Genomic DNA, 19,869 nt, shown 5'->3' with positions numbered 1-19,869 from the left:
GGTTGTGAGAGATGGCAGAAGCCTGGGGAGGCCTCTGCATCCCGCAGTGAACTGACCGTGGATCATGATCTTGAATGTTAATTGTTCAGGAAAACCTCACTGAGCCCAAAGACTCTTATTTTCAGGAGGGCTATGTTGGGGATGCTTGGCAAATAAACTGTTTTGTTGAATGTTCGAGGAAATCAAGAGTACCAATAGAAACTCCACTTGCAGGCGGTGCTACCATTCACATACGCACAGAAATATGTCAACAAGCTCTGCGGACAACAGTGAGGGCAACAGCCTGATTTTCTGTACCAGATAGCCATGTAAATGTATGGAAATAGTTCACAATGGTGCTTTGAAGAACACTCATTTCCTTACACTTAAATTAATTAGCTCGCATTTTACCAACGTGGATACTTTGCTTAGCAACTGTCATATAAAACAACCCCTTGTACCCAGATTACCAAGGAGAGGATCGTGGAATCCACAGCTGCTTAGGTCACAGAGGCACTAATGTGGAAGTATATATTCTGTTAACACGAGCTGTTCTTCATAAGTCGTATTGTCTCTTTGCTCAAACGAGTGTTCAGTGGCGCTAATCTATATCAGTCACCCTGAGCAAATGGTGGAAGTTTCACATTATCCATGGCATGAAGCAGAGCCTTAATAAGTGTCCATGCTTATAAGTGTTCATCAGCATAATGTGATTTTTTTTTTTACTCTTTTGTTGAGATGTTATAGCCACTGAACTTTTACCACTTCTGTTCATTATAGTGCGATTATTGCATGATAACCACATTATTATATAGCTGCTGTACGTCTTGGTGACGTGCTGGCATAATAATTTTTAAAGAAAGACAGCCGAGAGATGCTTGTGAAAGCCCTATTGCCCTACAAATGTCAGAACAACGTGTTCTCTCATCACAGCAATTAGGGACGAGTCACTCTATTTACATGTCCCAAGCCCCACAGCAACACAGACCCAGCAAAGCCTTACCTTGATTTAAATAAATATTCTCACATTCAGAATGAGCATTGAAGAACTCTGGGGCACACTTTCTATTTTTTGTTATATAATGTGCACATCTCTTCTAATGTCAACATACCACCTCAAACATTAAAAGCACATGTGTATTTCTATTGGCTTGCTACGTGACACTTTGAAAACATGCAGGCATATGAGGCCAACATATACCCCTGTTGCCTGTTTAAGCAAAATTTGGGGCTGTTTATATTTTAATTCCTATAATTTAGGTCTCTAACACAACTTTGAATGCAGTTTTAAATAAGCATCGATGGGCTTCTTGAGAAAAAAAAACATTCAGAAAAATTTAATTACAGTAACAGATATGAAAAGGAAGTGAGTATTTCAATGCTGAAATGTACATATCAGTTAAACATTTTTAAAGCACTTCTAATATGTTATTCGAGGTCGTGTTAGTCAATTCACACCTATTGTAACACACCAGCTTAATACCACGTAAATGTCGTGTTGGGTTTTTTTTTTCACATTGCTCACTACGATAGGGAATTTAATCGCCTGGAATGGGAGCTTCTTCACCAGAGGGAAAACCAATGTGAAACATCAGACTGGCACTGTCAGGGAACTGCAGGATTCTTTGTTCTATTTTGAGAAGCATTGGTGGAAAGGAACACACTGTTAGTAAAGCGATTCTCTCACTCTTGACGGGTATACAGGCCTCGAGCAACACATCATTTTTTTAATACAGAATATATTTTCTACACTTTGTGAACTGAACATTATATTTGCTTATGCTAATTGGGAATGTTTATATATGTTATAGGTTGATCCATCTTCATAATTCGACAAATATACTACATTTTGCTTTATTTATCAAAGGTTGAATTGAGATATTAGTCAATAATTGTGTTTTAATTTATTTCATTTTTTCCTGAAAGATACATCACAATAAATAACCTTGAGTACATTTAAAAATGTGTCATTTGTTTCCATTTTTTAAGGTCCTCATGAAAATATCCCTGCAGTAATTCATTATTAATGTGAAACTTGCACCACCACGGCATATTTGCTTGCAGCCATACGCTTCTGTCTGCTATCGAGCATACAGTTATGATGTGTGCATGAAATAAACTATTTGTAGTCAGTGGTGGATTTTTTATAGTTTTTTTAGGAGCTCACCAGCTTAGAGAACACCTTACAATATCCCTGACAGGGAGAGGGTCATGGAGTTGCAAGACTATGCATTTACATCTAGATTTCAGCTTTTATGAGACACTTTTATATTTTAACTTGGAGAACCTCTGGCATGCATTAATATCACCAAGTTCATTTATAATTCTTTATCATCTATATTAGAAGTTGAAAAAGCCTGTAAACTGTTGTGCACTTTTTCTTGAGTCCACAAAAGTTATTGGAGGGTAAACTGATACACCGTAAGAACACATATGAAATAGAAAACTGTAACTTTTCAAGCTGAACATGTTTGTTCAACCCTATATCTTAACAGGTATTAAAGAACAACAATATGGGCAGTCTGCTGAATGGGGAGATACAAATACATTTCATGAGAGCTTATCAGCATTCTAGCTATCAACTGCTACAAACACCCAAAGTGTTGTAGATGAGAGTATGACAGCTTAGCCGTGGGGGGCCAACAGCGTACACTTAGCTTCAGAGGTTAAGTTGGTTTGATTACTCTCACTGGCTTTCCCAGTAATGCCTTGCAGGTGCATGATAATCCAATGGTTGTGCTACGATCACGTTCCGTTCTCTCTCGTCTGTGTGACAGTGCGTGTTAAAATAAAGGGTCCTGTGGCATTTAAGATGCCATTATTTTTTACCAGTTTCATGACTAGATTCTCTTAAAAATATATATATATATCCCCCAAAATAGAATGTAGGTGCAATATTTTTTTGTATATATGTCTGATTTTGTAACCGGTGTGAACTTAAAAAAATGAATGTGCATAGCATTTAAGAAAAGTATAAATATCCGTACTCTTTGATTCTTTCGGTAAAGTCACGTAGAAATAAAATAAATACAATCATAGAGTACGAGGTTTCGATTGCAACACAAGCAACCGTCATCAGGTAGAACTACATTTGAGAGAGAGACAAAACACAGACACGGAGACAGACACACAAACAGAGAGAAAGAGACAACACAGAGACACACAGAGAGATACACACAACACAGACACACAGAGAGACACACAACATAGACACACAGAGAGAGACACACAACACAGACACAGAGAGAAACACACACAACATAGACACACAGAGAGAGACACACAACACAGACACACAGAGAGAGACACACACAACATAGACACACAGAGAGAGACACACAACACAGACACACACAGAGAGAGACACACAACACAGACACACAGAGAGAGAGACACACAACACAGACACACAGAGAGAGACACACACAACATAGACACACACAGAGAGACACACACAACATAGACACACAGAGACCCAATGCCTCTGTGTCGAGGCCTTAAATAGAGAGAGGGGGGGGCAGAGAGAGAGGTGGGTCTGCTGGGGCAGCTGCTGGAGCAGAGAAATTAGCCTTTCAACGGATAACTTAGGGTCTTGATCACAACTTGGTGTTTTAATGTATTTGAGGCCAGTAAGTGGTTTAAGTATATTTACAATGATTGCTAATAAGGCTTACATAACAATGAAAACATGTTAAAGAAACATATTCTTTGGTTCTTTTGGTAAAGTTACGTAGATAGAGAAAATAAGAATAAAGTGCATAATCTAGATTTGAAGTTTTCGTGACTGCAGGGATCCATACTCTTTGGTTCTTTCGGTAAAGTCGCGTAGGTATAAAATAAAATAAAATCACGACGTTTCGGGCGCAACAAAAGCGTCCGCCATCAGGTGGGACAACCACAGCAAGAAACAATTGCTGAAGTGGGCAAAAGGGCTGCTGTAGCAAGCAACACAAGCGGTCGTCCGCTTGTGTTACGATCGAACCGAAGAATATGAATTCCTGCAGTCACGAAAATTTTAAGTCAAAATGTGAAATAAACATTCTATATTCTGACGAGCGGTATTGCTTCTGATGACGATACATTATTTTGGTGGGGCATAAAAAGCGAATTACAAAAGTAAAACACGTTTCACCTGATTTGCAGTTTTTTTTGCTTAAGTCATTCAAATTGCTAAACCAACTGTTTTAGTTTTACTAAATACATTGCCACAACATTGTTTAAACTTTCCAAACTTCAAGACATGAAACACACTTCCTGAATTGCTTTTTTATTATAAAGTGACAAATACACAGGTCTTCTCGCAACCACTTTCAAACCTTAAAAAAAATGGCTCATACACACTATGTGAAGCTCTACTGGCAAGGTGGCCACAGTTGTTACGCGTACAGTACCAGTCAATGTATGCATGCAAAAGCAGGCGTGTTAAATTTAGACAAGCGCTTGGAAGGTGATAAATACAAAAAGGAATTATCAATAGTAATTACTAAGTAAGCTACTGAAAATATAAAATTATAACCACTTTCCCATTAACTTTTGAATAAATTACTATATAACGTTAGATGCGTTAAACAACATGTCCTTGCTTCTTCAAAGTAAATGGATACAGGATCATAATTTAAAAATAGGTGTATCTGGAAGATGAACCGGTATAGTCGTTTCTTTGTCTATAAATAAGTAGCGATCCCTGCTATCCAAATTCAACTGTATGGAATATTTGCACGCTCATGGAGTGGAATGGTGGCATAGTGGTTAGCACACTGATCTATTAACTCAGAGATCTGAGTTTGATTCCTGGCCAGAGCTAACAGTGATGTGATATTGGAACTGGTTATGAGATATGATAATTGGTTTTTTACCCTTCTGCCTGGCAACAAAACTGACACCTTTTTACAAGGAGTCATTTTTGCATAGACCGCAATACCTGCAGTCATAATACAAACAAAAGACATAACTCTGATAATGTGCACTGTCCTTGAAGTTGATTGGTCCACACCCGAGACAGCTTTCCTTAGAGCCTAGTCTCACATGGGTTGGACCAGATGACGCCAAAAGGCGCACCCATGTGAGACTAGGCTCTAAGGAAAGCTGTCTCGGGTGTGGACCAATCAACTTCAAGGACAGTGCACATTATCAGAGTTATGTCTTTTGTTTGTATTATGACTGCAGGTATTGCGTCTATGCAAACATGACTCCTTGTAAAAAGGTGTCAGAAAACCAATTATCATATTTTTACTGCCAAATGAGGTTCCCATAGTGGTTATGAGATAACCTGCAATGACTAGTGTGGTGAAGTATGGTCAAATAACACCCATGAACAACATGGCATGGGTAGGCCTTCATCCAGCAGTGGATTACCAAAATAATGTAAGTTATAAATATTATGGTACACACAGAAAAATCGAGAAATGTTGTCATGGTTATATAAAATTAATCTCGTAAGCATGTTTAGACATCAAAATATATAACAAATGTTAATATACATATTCACAGCTCCTGAAATGACTTTAATGACACCCTGGCTAGACCATAACGATGACTGTTTGAATGAGGACCCTAGAGGATGTGTGTGATCTTACCGGCTGTTGAATTTCTCTGGGTGCTTCTCTCTCATCAGGTGAAATCTGTGAGCTATTGAGGCATCCTAGGTGTGAAGAAACAATGAAACTGTCAATAATGTTTTCAGAGGCCAATCAACAAATACAAAAATAGTGAGAAGCTGTGTTTGTTATTCCCCATACACCACTCAAGTGATAAAACTGGTAATTAATTTTAAAACATGATTCAAATGTGCATACAAAGAGAATGCAAAAACACATTAATTTAAACATTCATTTAAGCCACGATAATTGTCAATTTGTATGCACCTTTCATTGAAAAATATACTATTTTATATTGTACTGATTGTACAATATAGGAAACATGTTTTAACCATAATTCCCTTTTATCAGTGAACACATTATGCAGTCCAAATATACTCTGCTTCTCTATGCTTTTAGAGTAGAAATAAATGACAATCGTGCATCAAAAAATAATATGCCCTATCTCTCACAGTGATCGTATACAGCTAGACCAAGCATGCTTGCAATTCTATTCTTGTCCTAAAATATACATTCATTTCATAAGTATAAAAAATCTTGTTGTATATGTTTTACATTTATATCATTATAACACATTGGACATGTGCATTATCATTGTAAATGTTGAACATTAAATTGATTAACAATGTACAAACAGCCGCATTAACTTTTATTGTACACAATCACACTACATCAAAGCAGTTCATGCAATGTCAGAGTGATTATATTTTGCAACAAATTTGGGTGTCAGCATTGATTAGTATGTACACGGCCCCTGCTCATACAACGCAAAACAGTTACCCACAGTGCATTACACAGCTTTCAATCAGACACGCAGGAGGATATGTGGTCGCATCGGATCTGGATCTCATCTAAATTCAAACGTCAATGTTGAAGAGTCTCCCTGCTCAAATAAGCCTCGGGTGATTGGTGGTGGCCCTGAGCCGGTGGGTGGAAAATTCTATATTCCTATGGTAGGACCACAGTATAATCACTGTTGTCACAAAGCGATGGTCATTTTGTTGGCCGTAGTGAAATGATGCGTTGACTCGACCCCTGACCAATATTTGAATCCACAACCTTACAATCCTGAGTTGGGCCAATTGGCCAGTTCTAAGCACAATCTACCCACAGTGTGCTTTGTCAAATCTCTGGTAAATCTGTGTAGACTGATTGGGCTGGCTCATGCTTGCAATAGAATTAGCTTTTAAGCTTTGTTTAACTTTTTTGTATCACTCATTTGACAAAACTCAACGAGCACCAGTGATTTTGCAAGTCTGCTCCTATAACGTGTACCAAAACACAACGTATTTATTTTTTTAAACTGACAAATAGAAATGTTGTGCACTCTTTCCTGTATAAATTCCCACATGGCGAGCCATGACATGCAAAATATGGAGCCAATATAATGAATAATGTCATGTGCATTTAAACACTCTAATTTAGTATTCTAATTTTCAGACCAATAAGCACTAATTAAGATCGAACGGTAGCACAGTGGTTAGCATGTACTGTGTTATGAGCATCGCTTCCCGAGCTTGATTCCTGGCCACAGTTATCTGTACTAGTCTTTGACCAATACACACAATGTGGTGTGGAATTTGGTCAAACAACCAAACAACCACCCTGCAAGCAACACAGTATGAGGAATCCATCATCCAGCAGTGGATTAACAACAAACGGTAAATTATTATCATAATTTGCACTCCTATTTCATCATGTGTATTGCTTGGTTGCAACTGGATAACATGGATATCTCCAGGTCAAGCATTTCTGCCTCACGGTTCGAGGCTTTGCCAGTTTCTGGACTGGTTCAAGTCGCCTCTTGACTCCTACATAATGTGAAGTGGAATGTCTTGACATTAAAGTAGCGTCGTTATATGGCATGTCTTCTCTTATAAACTGTGGGTCCAAAACGACCCCGTCACTCTGAATATGAGCAAGCAATTGTGTGCCAGTGTGAAGGAATGATTTTCTATTATATCTGCACACGAAGCACGCCTCTAAAAATAATTGAAGAAACTATCGTGAGTTTATTTATCTAGAAACAGGTGATTGTGAGCTGTGCTGTCACCTATATTTGTTTCAAAGTTAACAATTTTGTAGGCATGAAAGGAAAGGACATCCCGCAAAATAGGTTTCATATTTGCTCGTGAGAGAATCCTTGGTGTGTGAAAAAAAAATACCAGTGTTTACATTATACATAGAAACACTTATGGCCAACGTCATTTGAAAGTTAAATGCGTAGTCTGTGATAAAGAAAAACAAGCAAAAATGGTTTAGTTTATGACCCTTCGGATGAACTCTTTTAACTTCAACGGAGAAGCATTGCCTGAAAATGTTACTGCTTATTTTCCTGAGTCATAAGTGTCCCTCAACACGAAACATCTGTCTACAACAGCTGAACAATCTTGTCCATGTATTCATATTCTTAGGTTTTTTTCGCTAAAGTCACGTAGGTAAAAATTTAAAATTAATAAAAGTAAAATAAAAAATAAAATAAAAAATCACGACGTTTCAGAGGCAACACAAGCTTCTGTCTTGTCCATGTATGCATAATAGCTTGCAATATATTCCACGTATAGACCTCCTCAAAAAGATGCAATGAATGTATCTTGGATACCATAAATATTGCAATTTACCACACAATGGGCCTGGCTATGTGCCCTTTTGGCTAATAAATGTAAAAAAGACATTGACCTGATATTGACAACTGCATATGTGGTATGAGACTAACCACAAGTGACAAGTATTGATAAGCGTAAAACTCTATTACACTGCCTTCCTTACATCTCATCTTAATAATATTAATAATGCACTGCTACTATTCTATTTATATTCATTTATATAATTTATAATATTTTTTCTTCAAGAAATAATTAATTCCAGCACTTGACAATTCATAAAAACAGTCAGTGATAACATAAATCAGCTACATGTCACTTTATGTTTAAACATGTACAGTTGCCCTGTATGTATTTCCACTCACTTAGTTTTACTGGTAGAAACCACCTGGTTCCACCAGCCCACAGGGGATTATTGTGTCCGTCCGTCCGTCGTTCAGGGAGGGGCTGGGTGGGGGGGGGAGGATGAGGAGGGGCTGGGGGGGGAGGGTGGGGCTGGGTGGGGAGGGTAGGGAGGGGCTGGGTGGGGAGGGTGGGGAGGGGCTGGGTGGGGAGGGTGGGGCTGGGTGGGGGGTGGGAGGGGTGGGGCCGGGTGGGGTGGGGCTGGGTGGGGAGGGGCTGGTCACCCCGTGGTGCCCTTATAAAACTCAACGTTTAGCCTACTCACGCCGGCTTGTGCCCGCCCTTACAGTCGGGCATATTTGCGGAATACACCATGCCGCCGTTGACCCTGGCCATTGACCGAGCAACCCAACGTTCCTACCAGCTCCCTCCACAGGAGGAATGTGTTATATTTCTACTTGCTTTATGTATGTTTAACTTATTTTGCACCGTATGTAGCTAACCGTGCTAATCAGAGGTGTAGGGGAAAGACAACAAACTAAACACAAAAAAGCAGTTCTTAAGAAATTAGTTTTCAATCTAGATTTAAAATTGCATCTCTCCAGTGGTTTCCTAATATCAGAAGAGGGTTCCAGACGGCCACAGAAGCGCATCTGAAAGCACGCGATGCACTGGCCCTCTTTGTTCAATGGCTTGCAAAAAGCCACTGCGAGGGTGACCAGAATGTGCGTGATAGTGTATGCTCCTTGACAAGATTGGCAAGATATTGTGGTTCATTTGTGGCGAGCACTTTGTGTGTAATGTGCGCGACCTTAAATGTATTCGTTTAGCAACCGCAAGCCGATGCAGCCTAGCGAGCACTGGACAGACATGGTCGGATCTTGCAGTACCCATCACGACATGTGCCAAATAATTTTGTTAACGAAGGTTGGCGGCTATTCAAATGTATTGGATAAAATAAGGAATGAGAGACCCTGGAGAGAGATTGTGGGTTTATCTGCGCTTCCGGAATTGCTATGAAACAGCAACAGGCACCTGTGAAAGCGGCATCCGTGATTGCTAAGACATCTGATCCTCACCCGTCTCGCTGGTGGAATATTCAGCACTGAAGACAATGCATGGGTAATGATTACCGGAGTGCTGGATAGGAAAACTGCAAGGTCAAAGGCACAGGAAATTGTAAATATTTAATTATCACTTACCCATCCCTGAGGATGTCATTGCTTGTGAATAATAGCACTCTTCTTATCTTTGTTAATTTATTTTAATGAATATATTTAATATTTATTGTTTAAAGTCATGTATACACTTTTTTGGATTCACGGTGCTATCGCATGTTGAGAGGTTATTATTTAAAATACACGAGTTGGGATTTGTACATCTTTTCCATCATTCACAAGTGCACTGTGTTTAAGCACTGTTTAAGACGAGGCTTTAGTGCAATGATAGTCAAATATTTAAAGTATAAACTTTTCAAGCACATGCATTTGCTATATCATACTTGTCAACTCTATGCCTCACACTCCCAGTGTTTCGATTTAAAGCTTTCGTGACTGCAGGGATTCATCTTCTTGGTTCGTTCGGTAAAGTCATGTAGAATGGAAATAATAAAATAATAATAATAAAACATAATAACGAAACGTCGTGAGAATTATTTTATTATGTTTTATTTTTATTATTTTATTATTTCCATTCTACATGACTTTACCGAAATAACCAAGAAGATGACTCCCAGTGTTGATTATTATTATGTATGTATTTATGTATTTATTTCCAAAAATCCACAGTCCCTTTAGCGGACTCGTAAATGAAAATAAGTGGTTACGTCGTATAAATGACTTCATTTTGTATTCATTATTTACACAGGAGTTAATGTTTTGTTTTTATTTACATGTTGTAATGGCAGTGTGATATATTTTATTAATTTAGTATATGCTGGTAAATATAATATTATTATTGTGCCCAATGCCCACACACGTGCTCAAGCACAGCCCTGCATTAGCTAAACAGATATTATTCAATGACGGCTGCAATTAATTCTGGTAGCTGGTGAAAAAGCCACGTCACCACGACCAACCTTGAGACAACAGGGTATGGCTGGCCTCAGGATGCTGTGGTCAGCCAGTAACGTGAGGGAATGCCCCCACTACTCTGCCCAATGCCACACATCCCCAGACTTCCAGATGTATCACCCACACTTACTGCCACTTTGAAACATTGTGACCCACAGTACTTAATGCAATGCTTTAGGCCATCCTCCATGAGCAATCATATGTAAAATAGCTCCCATAAATCAATAATTGCCATTTTTATTTTAATTCAAATGTTTCCATCTCTTTTTTCCTCTCTCTAGCCCACACAGTTGGAGTATGTGATGCATATGATGTCGCCACGTTCTAAAAATCATGTATATACTGTGTTCTAACCGTGTGTACTATATTGTAAAATAATGCTTACCTAATCAACATTAAATTATCCATTTATGTATGTAGTACGGTAATTTTTCACCTATCCATATATTTATGCATTCGTAAATTGCTGTTTTGTTATCGATTATTACATGTCTGTGGATTTATGTTTATTCTGTATGCCGGATAACAAAAACAATCATATGATAGTCAATATGATTGATAATTCACCTAAAAGTCTTCACCTTATTTTAAGGCAAAGCAATTCCAGACCCAAATCTTGACTGAATAGGTTTCCTCCGGGTTCTCCGTTTCATGCACGCAGCTAAAGAAACATGTAGAAATGTTAACTGGTGTTGGCCAAACAACATGTCCAATGCTTAAAAATCCCCTGCAAACATCGCCCCCTTCCTGCGAAAACCTGGCAGGACCCTCCTAAAATGGGCGCTTGAGACTCGGTGAGCGCTGACCTGGCCGATTCAGCGTAACGTGTAACAGAACACAATGTCCTTCTATCGAGGACACCCACATCCATAACATTACACAAATATACTCATAAATTGTCAGAAATATAAAAATGAATATCACATGCGTTGCGCTGCAGAGTTATTTGTGATGCCGTATAGTGCAAAGTAGGATGCATTGTGTTGTTCACAAGGGACGAGAAACTCGGATTTACAAACCACGACACATGCAAGTCATTTTGTGAGATAAGCAATATCACGTGCCCAACATACAAGTTGCCATTGCCCATTGTACGTTCGTTCAACGAGTACAGCTGATGTGCTGGACAAAGGGCCAAATCTACTTTGTTGGATTGAGGTCTACGTATATTAGTTTGACAGCTACTGCAATGAGTATTACTAGTGAACTTATGTTGCGATTGCTCTAAACACACGAGTGTTCCTATCCTGTGGGTGTTCCTAAGCTCATCATTCATCAATCATGTTGATGAAGAAAATGAGCGCAACATGCTGTGGGAAATATAAACATTCTGCAGGGACACTGGGTTTGATGGACAGCTCCATGACACATTGTGATTGAAATCAACTATCTAATGTCTAGAAAATATTAATGTGGTTTACACTTAACATGACATGATTGATAACACAATTGGGATGTCATTTTTTACGGGGTTTTTAGGATTGGCATACAATGTGCTTTGAATTACGGCACCTTCAGCATTTTACAAAGCCCAACTGAGTGTGGTGGAAAACACCTGTAATCCACTGACTTGGGTCAGGATGTGTTGGTCATCGTGGGATCATATATGAAACATGACACTGCATAGGTTGTAAGGTGCCTATAGGTGTGGCAGTACATTAAGTAGGATCCTAGCCTGCTTGTGTGGAGTTTCAGTGTGCTTCGCTTATATGCATGTTTCTTACCGGCACTCCATGTTGCATTATTTGACCAAAAATTACAAGCAATGCGCGCTTGAATTATGTTTACATGCAGTCAAGCTCTCTTGGGTAAACAATCAATAATTATTTATGATTGTTTAATGGTTACAACAAAGTATGCATGCATGGATGGCTGTTTCAGTGGGTTAATAGCCATGTCAGCGTCACTAGTTCAAATTTGTAAATGACAATAAAACCCATCACAAGAGAAACAAAAATACAACAACCCTGGGGACAAGTGCCATTTTTTTTGCTCTGGGTAACTTCCCAGGCACAAATAAGGTAAGCAAGTTTTAATAAAATGTCTATGATCTCTTTCATCCAAAATGATGATGAATTTCGATTTAAAGCGTCGAAACGTCGTGATAATTTTTTATTATGTTTTCTTTTTGTTATTTTATTATTTCCCTTCTACGTGAAAATGATGATGGTTTTATAAAGTTACCATTTTTAGTTACATTTGTACTCAACTTAGTAATGTCCAGCTTTTAAATACATGAAATGTCACCAAAATACAAACTAAAAATACACGTGCACTTTTTGGGATTTCAAAGAGAGTTTCATGTGGGGAAAGTAAGAAATAAACATGATATCAGGATATGTTATTCCACAAGTATTCCCAGTCAATAACTTTTGCTCGTGTCATTTGGATTAGATGAATGAACAGATGCTTCCTTCATTACCCAAACTGGTTTTAACCTCAAATTTGGCGTTCTCGGTCAGGCCGAACGTTGGGCATTTCTTTCCGCCTGTCACACTTTTCAGGCGTTGAAGTGAGGAATGTCATCTGGTGTCCACCCTATTAATTCTGCTTTTCCTGTTGGGCCCCCCAAGACTCCTACAATTCTACCCTCCTAAAAGGTTGTGGTGTATTTTCAACCAATCAAAATAGGGGGAGGTGACCAGCCAGTTATAATCCAACCACATGAGTCTTGCAGAATAATCAGGACAAAGCAGATAACATATAATCAGGATGTGGGCCAGGTGATGCCCCTTAATTCAACTCCTGAAGATGCTCGCGGTAGTGCATGGAAAAAGTGCAAGAAATGCTCATCTCACGACTAAACCCTGAAGGCCATGCATGAATTATGAGTGGCTGTGAAAATCTACACGTGAAACTGGTTTCACAAAACTTTACCTGCATTCAAGTTGTGTCTGTTTATAAAACAAAGTATACATACATGCTGAACACCGACTTTTATATTTGTAACATAAAATGTGTATTTGATACGTTCGTATTAATTTTCGAAATATAATGCCAGTTCCATAATGTGAAAAATGTGTGTTTTGTGATGTATATGCAGTAGGACACTGTTGAAAAAAGGAGTTTAACTGAATTAATAGCCTGACATTTTATCAATATTAAACGTTTCTCATAATCTATATTATTAGAATTCACTGTTGATACAGCATAAATATAAAGCGTCTGCTTCGTAGCCAAAAGGAAAATGACATTTAGGCACAATCAACCAAAAGGTTCCTTGGACCAACATTTTGCAGGAGCATTTGTTTAAGAAGGCAAGCCCTGAATTCATTATTATATTACAAGGCTCTTCAGAAAAATTATGGCTTGCAAGACAAATGCTTCTGTTATTAAAACGGTTGTGAAAAAGTGCTTCATAGATCATCAGATTCCTCGAGTATAAATACAGATTCTTATTCTAAAGAAGATCCAACAACAAAAACACACGTGTGAGCATAAAATATGCCAAAGAATCCCCCAGATAGTCCATAGACTCTCGGTGGATGTGCTGCTGTTAAAGCCTGCATATTGGTGGTGCAGTCAGCACCACGCCTGTCCACCAATGTCTATCCAGTGCCGGTGTTTATACTGCAGCTGGTACTCATTTGAGGGCGAGCCAACCTCGCGGAGGCCCAGGACACGTTCCGATACCATTTGACACAGATGTCATCCATGGCGAGGAATCTAACTCAGGTCAATGGGTTCGTAGTGAGATCCGCAAATCACTCTGTTATCTCTGCACCTCCCCCCCCCCCACTCTTTCTGTCTCATATACTATACTCATCAAATACACAACTACACACAAACACACATTTCTACATGACAACAGCATAGAGTTACTGGGCAGATACATAATGATACAAATAAGGATGCTCATCATAATATATCCTGACACACAACAAATTACAGCTGTTGTAAACAAAAGGAGTCCAACTTGAATTTAAAACTTCAGAGAACGAGGCAATAAAACAAAGCACAGCCTGTACACAATTTACCATGGCCCTTTGTTGCTACCACACACACTGTGATGAATGCTAGTCATTTCACAACTTCCCCAAGAAATAAAATATTGAGCCCACACCAAGGTCTCAAGATATTGCCATCCATTTGCACTGAAAATTCAACTTATGCTCATTTGAACATAAAATTAAACGCCGTGTCATGCATCAGACACACATTAAGACCTTTAGCTTTTATTTTCACTTGGGGAAAAAGTTAAGATTTGGAATCCGTCATTAATCCTCATGTTTTAAAGAACTGGCTTTTGCATAACAGTCGTAATCATTGCACTGAGCGCATTACATTGTGGCTGTATATTATCTCTCGGCTTTAATGGCTTAGAGTTTGTGACCTGTCGCTTGTAAATGTTCCATTCTTGGATTCAAGGCCAGGACCTATGAGACCGAGGCTGAGCCACAAGGCCAAGCCAAGTTCAAAGCCAGGAGTATTTTAGATTAAGGTCAGTGTCAAGGCCAGTCAAGGCTGTAACCTCAAGGCTGCATCCTCTAGGCTGAGGCCAGTGTCAAGGCTAGGACCTCGAAGCCAAGTTCTTGGACCGAGGCCACACACCCGAGGACAGGGGTCAAGGACAAGACCTGAGGAAATGTCCTGAAGCTGGCATTGAGGGCGAGGGCTGGTCTTGAGGACCCAAGACATGCAATTGTATGACACCAACGTGCAAAACAGTGGCTTAAAGTTATAATTCCCAAACTACATCAACTCGAAATGTTTGAAAACTAGTAAAGTATGGCTCCTTTCATTTAGTCAACATAACATAAAAAAAAATCAGCATCACGAAGCTGCCTGTTTTACTACTACTACAAGTTTTTGTTTGCAAGTGGAAGAACTGCAGCTATTGTTCACTGTTTAGTCTCATGTGATTCTCAATGGAACTATATTAAGCATTTCAATATATTCTGAATCACTACGATTTCAAAGAATAAAATATACACAATAACACCTCGATATTCGAGGTAAATGCGTTTCTGGAGCTTCGTTCGTATGTTTAAACTTCGTATACTGAATATGTTATGACATTTGTACTATGAGGATGCGTTCCCAGCCTTCGTAACTTATTATTTCATACTATAAACACTTCATAACTTACCATTCATATTATAAACAAAGATAATTTATATTGAAAATAAAATGACATGTTATGTTGTACAGTATAAAAATAAAACATTGACTTAAATAGAATAAATATATTGAAGAGACTTAATTTTATTCACATTTATATAGTACCAGAGATTGATAAATGTAATGTTTATTCAGTTATTTGGCTAATTATTTTAGTAAAAAATGTATGGTAACCATTAAAATAATCTTCTTGGTTCTTTCGGTAAAGTCACGTAGAAGGGAATTATATTATATTATTTTATTATGTTGTATTTTTATTATTTTATTACTTCCCTTCTACGTGACTTTACCGAAAGAACCAAGAAGCTGAATCCCTGCAGTCACGAAAGCTTTAAATCATTAAAATAATGGTAATCAATCCAAAGTTTGTTGTACTGAAACCTCGCATGTCGAATATTCTCACAAGGAATTATTACTTTTCTTCAATGTGAATAACTTCCAAGAAAATCCAGGCCACCACATTTGTAGCTGGAGCACCACCTGCTGTAATAATACTGCATCGGCTGGAAACTCGAAATGATATGCCCATGACAGGATGTTGGAGACGTGTGAATGTACAAGCGAGAAGGACGGGGAAGATTAATCCAGAAATACGCGATTGCCCATTCTCACTGTGTGCCATAGCAGCAAATGTGTTGAGCTCAACTCGGGCGTCATCGTCATTCTGGTGGTCCTCCCTATATTTAGTTCCTCTCATATGGAGAAATAGATTTGATGGGGGGGGGCGGGCAAGGTTATTTTATTTCATATTTGGATCCAAATCTCCTTCATCCACACATTACAGACATAAGTTTTATATCAAATGGAAGCTATTCATTTTTAAATGTCACCTGCGGGAATGCAAACCATTCACGAGTGGTGTTTTTTTTGTTACCAAATATTTTTAAAAATGACACGACAGCCAGAGAGAGCGCCGCCTACTGGTGGTGTACGGGAAGCGATCGGCCTGCGACGGTGAGTCAAGTTCAAGTTCATTTATTAGGTATAGCCCTGTGAGCCAATCGGCTCTTGAGTCGGGTGCAACAGCAACAAACAAAAAAACAAAAACATGAACAAAAAACATCCTAAAGTGAATATGTGACTGAGTGCAAACAGAAAATCCAAGAAAAGACAGTAAAATATTGCAGAAAAAGCACCGTACACAAAAATGTGCAAAAATCCCAGTGGGATGCAAGTCAAACAACAATAATCACAAGTCTAACTCTGTACTACAACAAACAAACATGGCCAAACCAAAAAACTTATCGAAAATCACCAAAATAAAGCCATAAAAGCAATGAAACAGTGGTCATAGGAACTGTGACCGAATTTTCACAATAAACGACGTAAACAACATGTACTACCAAACTCTGCAGCCATAGCTGGCTGCATGAGTCACTCCACAACAGTAGGAGCATCAGTGGGAGTATCAACGTCGGCCACCGTGGACGAGCGGAAGATACCCGAGCGTGTGCATCGCAATAAGACCACTTGGACAAATAACGATGGTTAGGGTCAGACAATGAAGATGAGTGTACTGTAGGTCGCTTCAAGTTGCCCAATCCGCATTTATTTATTGTGCCAGGTGTGAACTCAAGAGACCAGGATGAGTCTCATTTGCAGCAGTGACCCTGCGTGTCACAAAACACGGCACAAGCAAAACAATGAAGATAGGGTGCAGCAATTAAGCGATTAGAATTCAAAGAAAAAATAAACTGTCACAGCGAAGATCCCGAGGCTCAAACTGGCAAACTAAAACAACGTGAAAGAGGATCATATGGGTAGCTGGAGAAAATCTCCCTGCTGTCCTTCACAGTTCCCTTTGTACAGTCTTTACAAACATTGCTGTATCCCTTGTTGGTTTACATGATAGTACAGTAAAACCTTGGATTGCGAGCATAATTCGTTCCGGAAACGTGTTTGTAATCCAAAGCACTCGTATATCAAAGCGCTATATCAGTTGTGATCACGTGACGCTCGGCAGACAAAGCGTGTCCGTACTTCTCTTATTGTAAGACCTCGCTCGTTAAATCAAATTTATATTTATAAAAAAAAATTGCTCGTCTTGCAAAACACTCGCAGACCAAGTTACTCGCAATCCAAAATTTTACTGTACTATAGTCAACCTATATCTGCTTAATTTTCCGAGAAGCCTAGATTTGTAATTAAAATTCCTGTGATCAGTCAGGAGACAATTCATCTAATCCACTTTTCACTGCAGGGAATTTCATATTTAACTTTGATTTAACATTGATTTGTGTTTATGTAATATTTTCGATTCCTTGCGTTATACGGTAGTTTTATTTTTATTTTATTTTAGGTTTGTTCTGATTGCTGTTTACTTCGTTGCTGTAATTTTGTTTGTTTGTTGGTTACCCAGGGTCAGTCTCGCAAAACCGACTCATACTGGTCTCTTGACTTCCCACCTGGTGCATCATAAAAAATAAACTTGAAAACGTAAACACCAGGACACACATCAATGGCAGCAAAGCCAGAGTTGGGATAATAGTCAAGTCCTACCATGTAAGGGTGCATGAAGGAGGCATCCAGACGACATGGAATAATGATCGTGATTAGAAGGGCAACACCTCATATAATCATAGGTGAACACCTACAGACACTCAAAATCTTAAAACGAGCTGGTGATTCAAGAAATAGAAAAAAATGTCAAGGCATCATGCACAAGCCGGCATAGTCAGGTGCTAATCTCTGTTGGTGGTAGAGTCTGTGGCTGAAATCCTACATTCCTAAGGCAGGGAGGGGGCCAGTCTATCCATAGGACAAGGAATATGCCAGAATAAGAGCTTCCGTGAAAATGTGTGGGCATGTGACGATGTGGTGGAGGGTGGGACTTACCACGCCGATGGAGAAGTAGTTGTTGATGATGGAGTAAGGTACAGGGTCGCCCTTTTCGTCGAGATCCGTGGCAACGACCTCGATACTCCAGCGGTCCAGCATGAGCGGAGTGCTGTTCTCCACGTCCTTCAGGGTCTTGCGCAGGCTGCCGCCCTCATAACCTGAAACAGACCAACATCTTAAGCCTGTCATCCCTTTGAGGGCGATAAAATAAATACCACGTTGTAGGACGTGTAGAGTGGTAACAATGTGCAGATAATGGTCCCCCCACCAGAACTGTGTGAAATTTCCACCATTTGCTACTGATAGAGATAAGTGCCGCCTCATTGCGCTTTGTCTGTAAAAGCAGGGCATTGTGTGCTGTGCCAAAGCCCAATCTCACTCGGCCTGCAACTAAACATAACAGAATTTTAAGAATAATATTCACAGGAGTAGACCGTTCCCACAGTGGTTGTTCGTACACTGAACTATGAACCAAAGGAAACTGAGTTCGATTCCCGGCAATGGCTAACATCATTGGCGAGTGAAATCTGAACCAAGTCCTAGATGCCTCCTTCATCAACCTGCACTGACAAACATGGTGAAGTATAGTTAAACACCCCTCGTGATCGACATGGTGTAGGAATCTCCAGCAGAAAGTTAACAAAAGGGCTGTAAATTATTTAATGACTATCAGAATACTCACAACAAACTGTTATTTGAATGGTTAATGAAGTTTGTTGCAGTAGACATGGTGTATCCCAAATATATGAACATTAATATGTTCAAGGCATTTTAGTTAGCATTGGAAATGGATTCGTGCTATTGAGTGCTTAAACACTAAAATGGCATCTTAAAGAACTTTACAATGCAAACAAGAATAAAAAAACACATCGAGGGAAACAAAAGAACATTTCAAGAGGAATAAGAAACTGAAGAAGAAACACATTTTTGACATTTTTTTGTTGTCCCGCCTGTTCCGCCACCTCCGATTCACACAGTCGGATACGCATGATGCGAACAAAGCTGAACATGCATACATAGGGGAATGGAATCATGAAAGGCACCTGTACCTACACACAACACAGGATGCCACAGTCCAGAAAACGAATGATGTCCAAGAAAAAGGTCCAATAACAGGATAGCACAGACACCATATTAATACTCTTAGTTCTTTCGGTAAAGTCACTACGTAGGTAAAACATGAAATTCAAATTAATAAAAAATAAAATAAAAAAAATCACGACGTTTCGGAGGCAACACAAGTCTCTGTCATCAGGTGGGACCGTCACAGCCAGATTTGCTGCATCAAGTGAGGCAGGGATGCAGCAAATCTGGCTG

The 19,869-nt window shown here is 39.2% G+C and overlaps 1 protein-coding gene across 4 annotated transcripts in view; it reads right to left on the bottom strand.

Moving 5' to 3' along the window:
- LOC144943448 (diacylglycerol kinase beta-like) overlaps window positions 1–19,869 on the bottom strand; it is a 139,076-nt gene that overhangs the window by 38,020 nt on the left and 81,187 nt on the right. For all 4 annotated transcript variants that reach the window (XM_078870887.1, XM_078870879.1, XM_078870897.1 and 1 more), the window contains 2 exons: window positions 18,550–18,710; window positions 5,556–5,620 (listed from right to left, as the gene is read on the bottom strand). In XM_078870887.1, the coding sequence (XP_078727013.1) occupies window positions 5,556–5,620; window positions 18,550–18,710 (226 nt within the window). The remainder of the gene's footprint in view (window positions 1–5,555; window positions 5,621–18,549; window positions 18,711–19,869) is intronic.

Source organism: Lampetra fluviatilis, chromosome 2 (genome assembly GCF_964198595.1).
Source record: "Lampetra fluviatilis chromosome 2, kcLamFluv1.1, whole genome shotgun sequence".
NCBI lineage: Eukaryota > Metazoa > Chordata > Hyperoartia > Petromyzontiformes > Petromyzontidae > Lampetra > Lampetra fluviatilis.
This window is presented reverse-complemented; position numbering and strand designations above follow the sequence as displayed.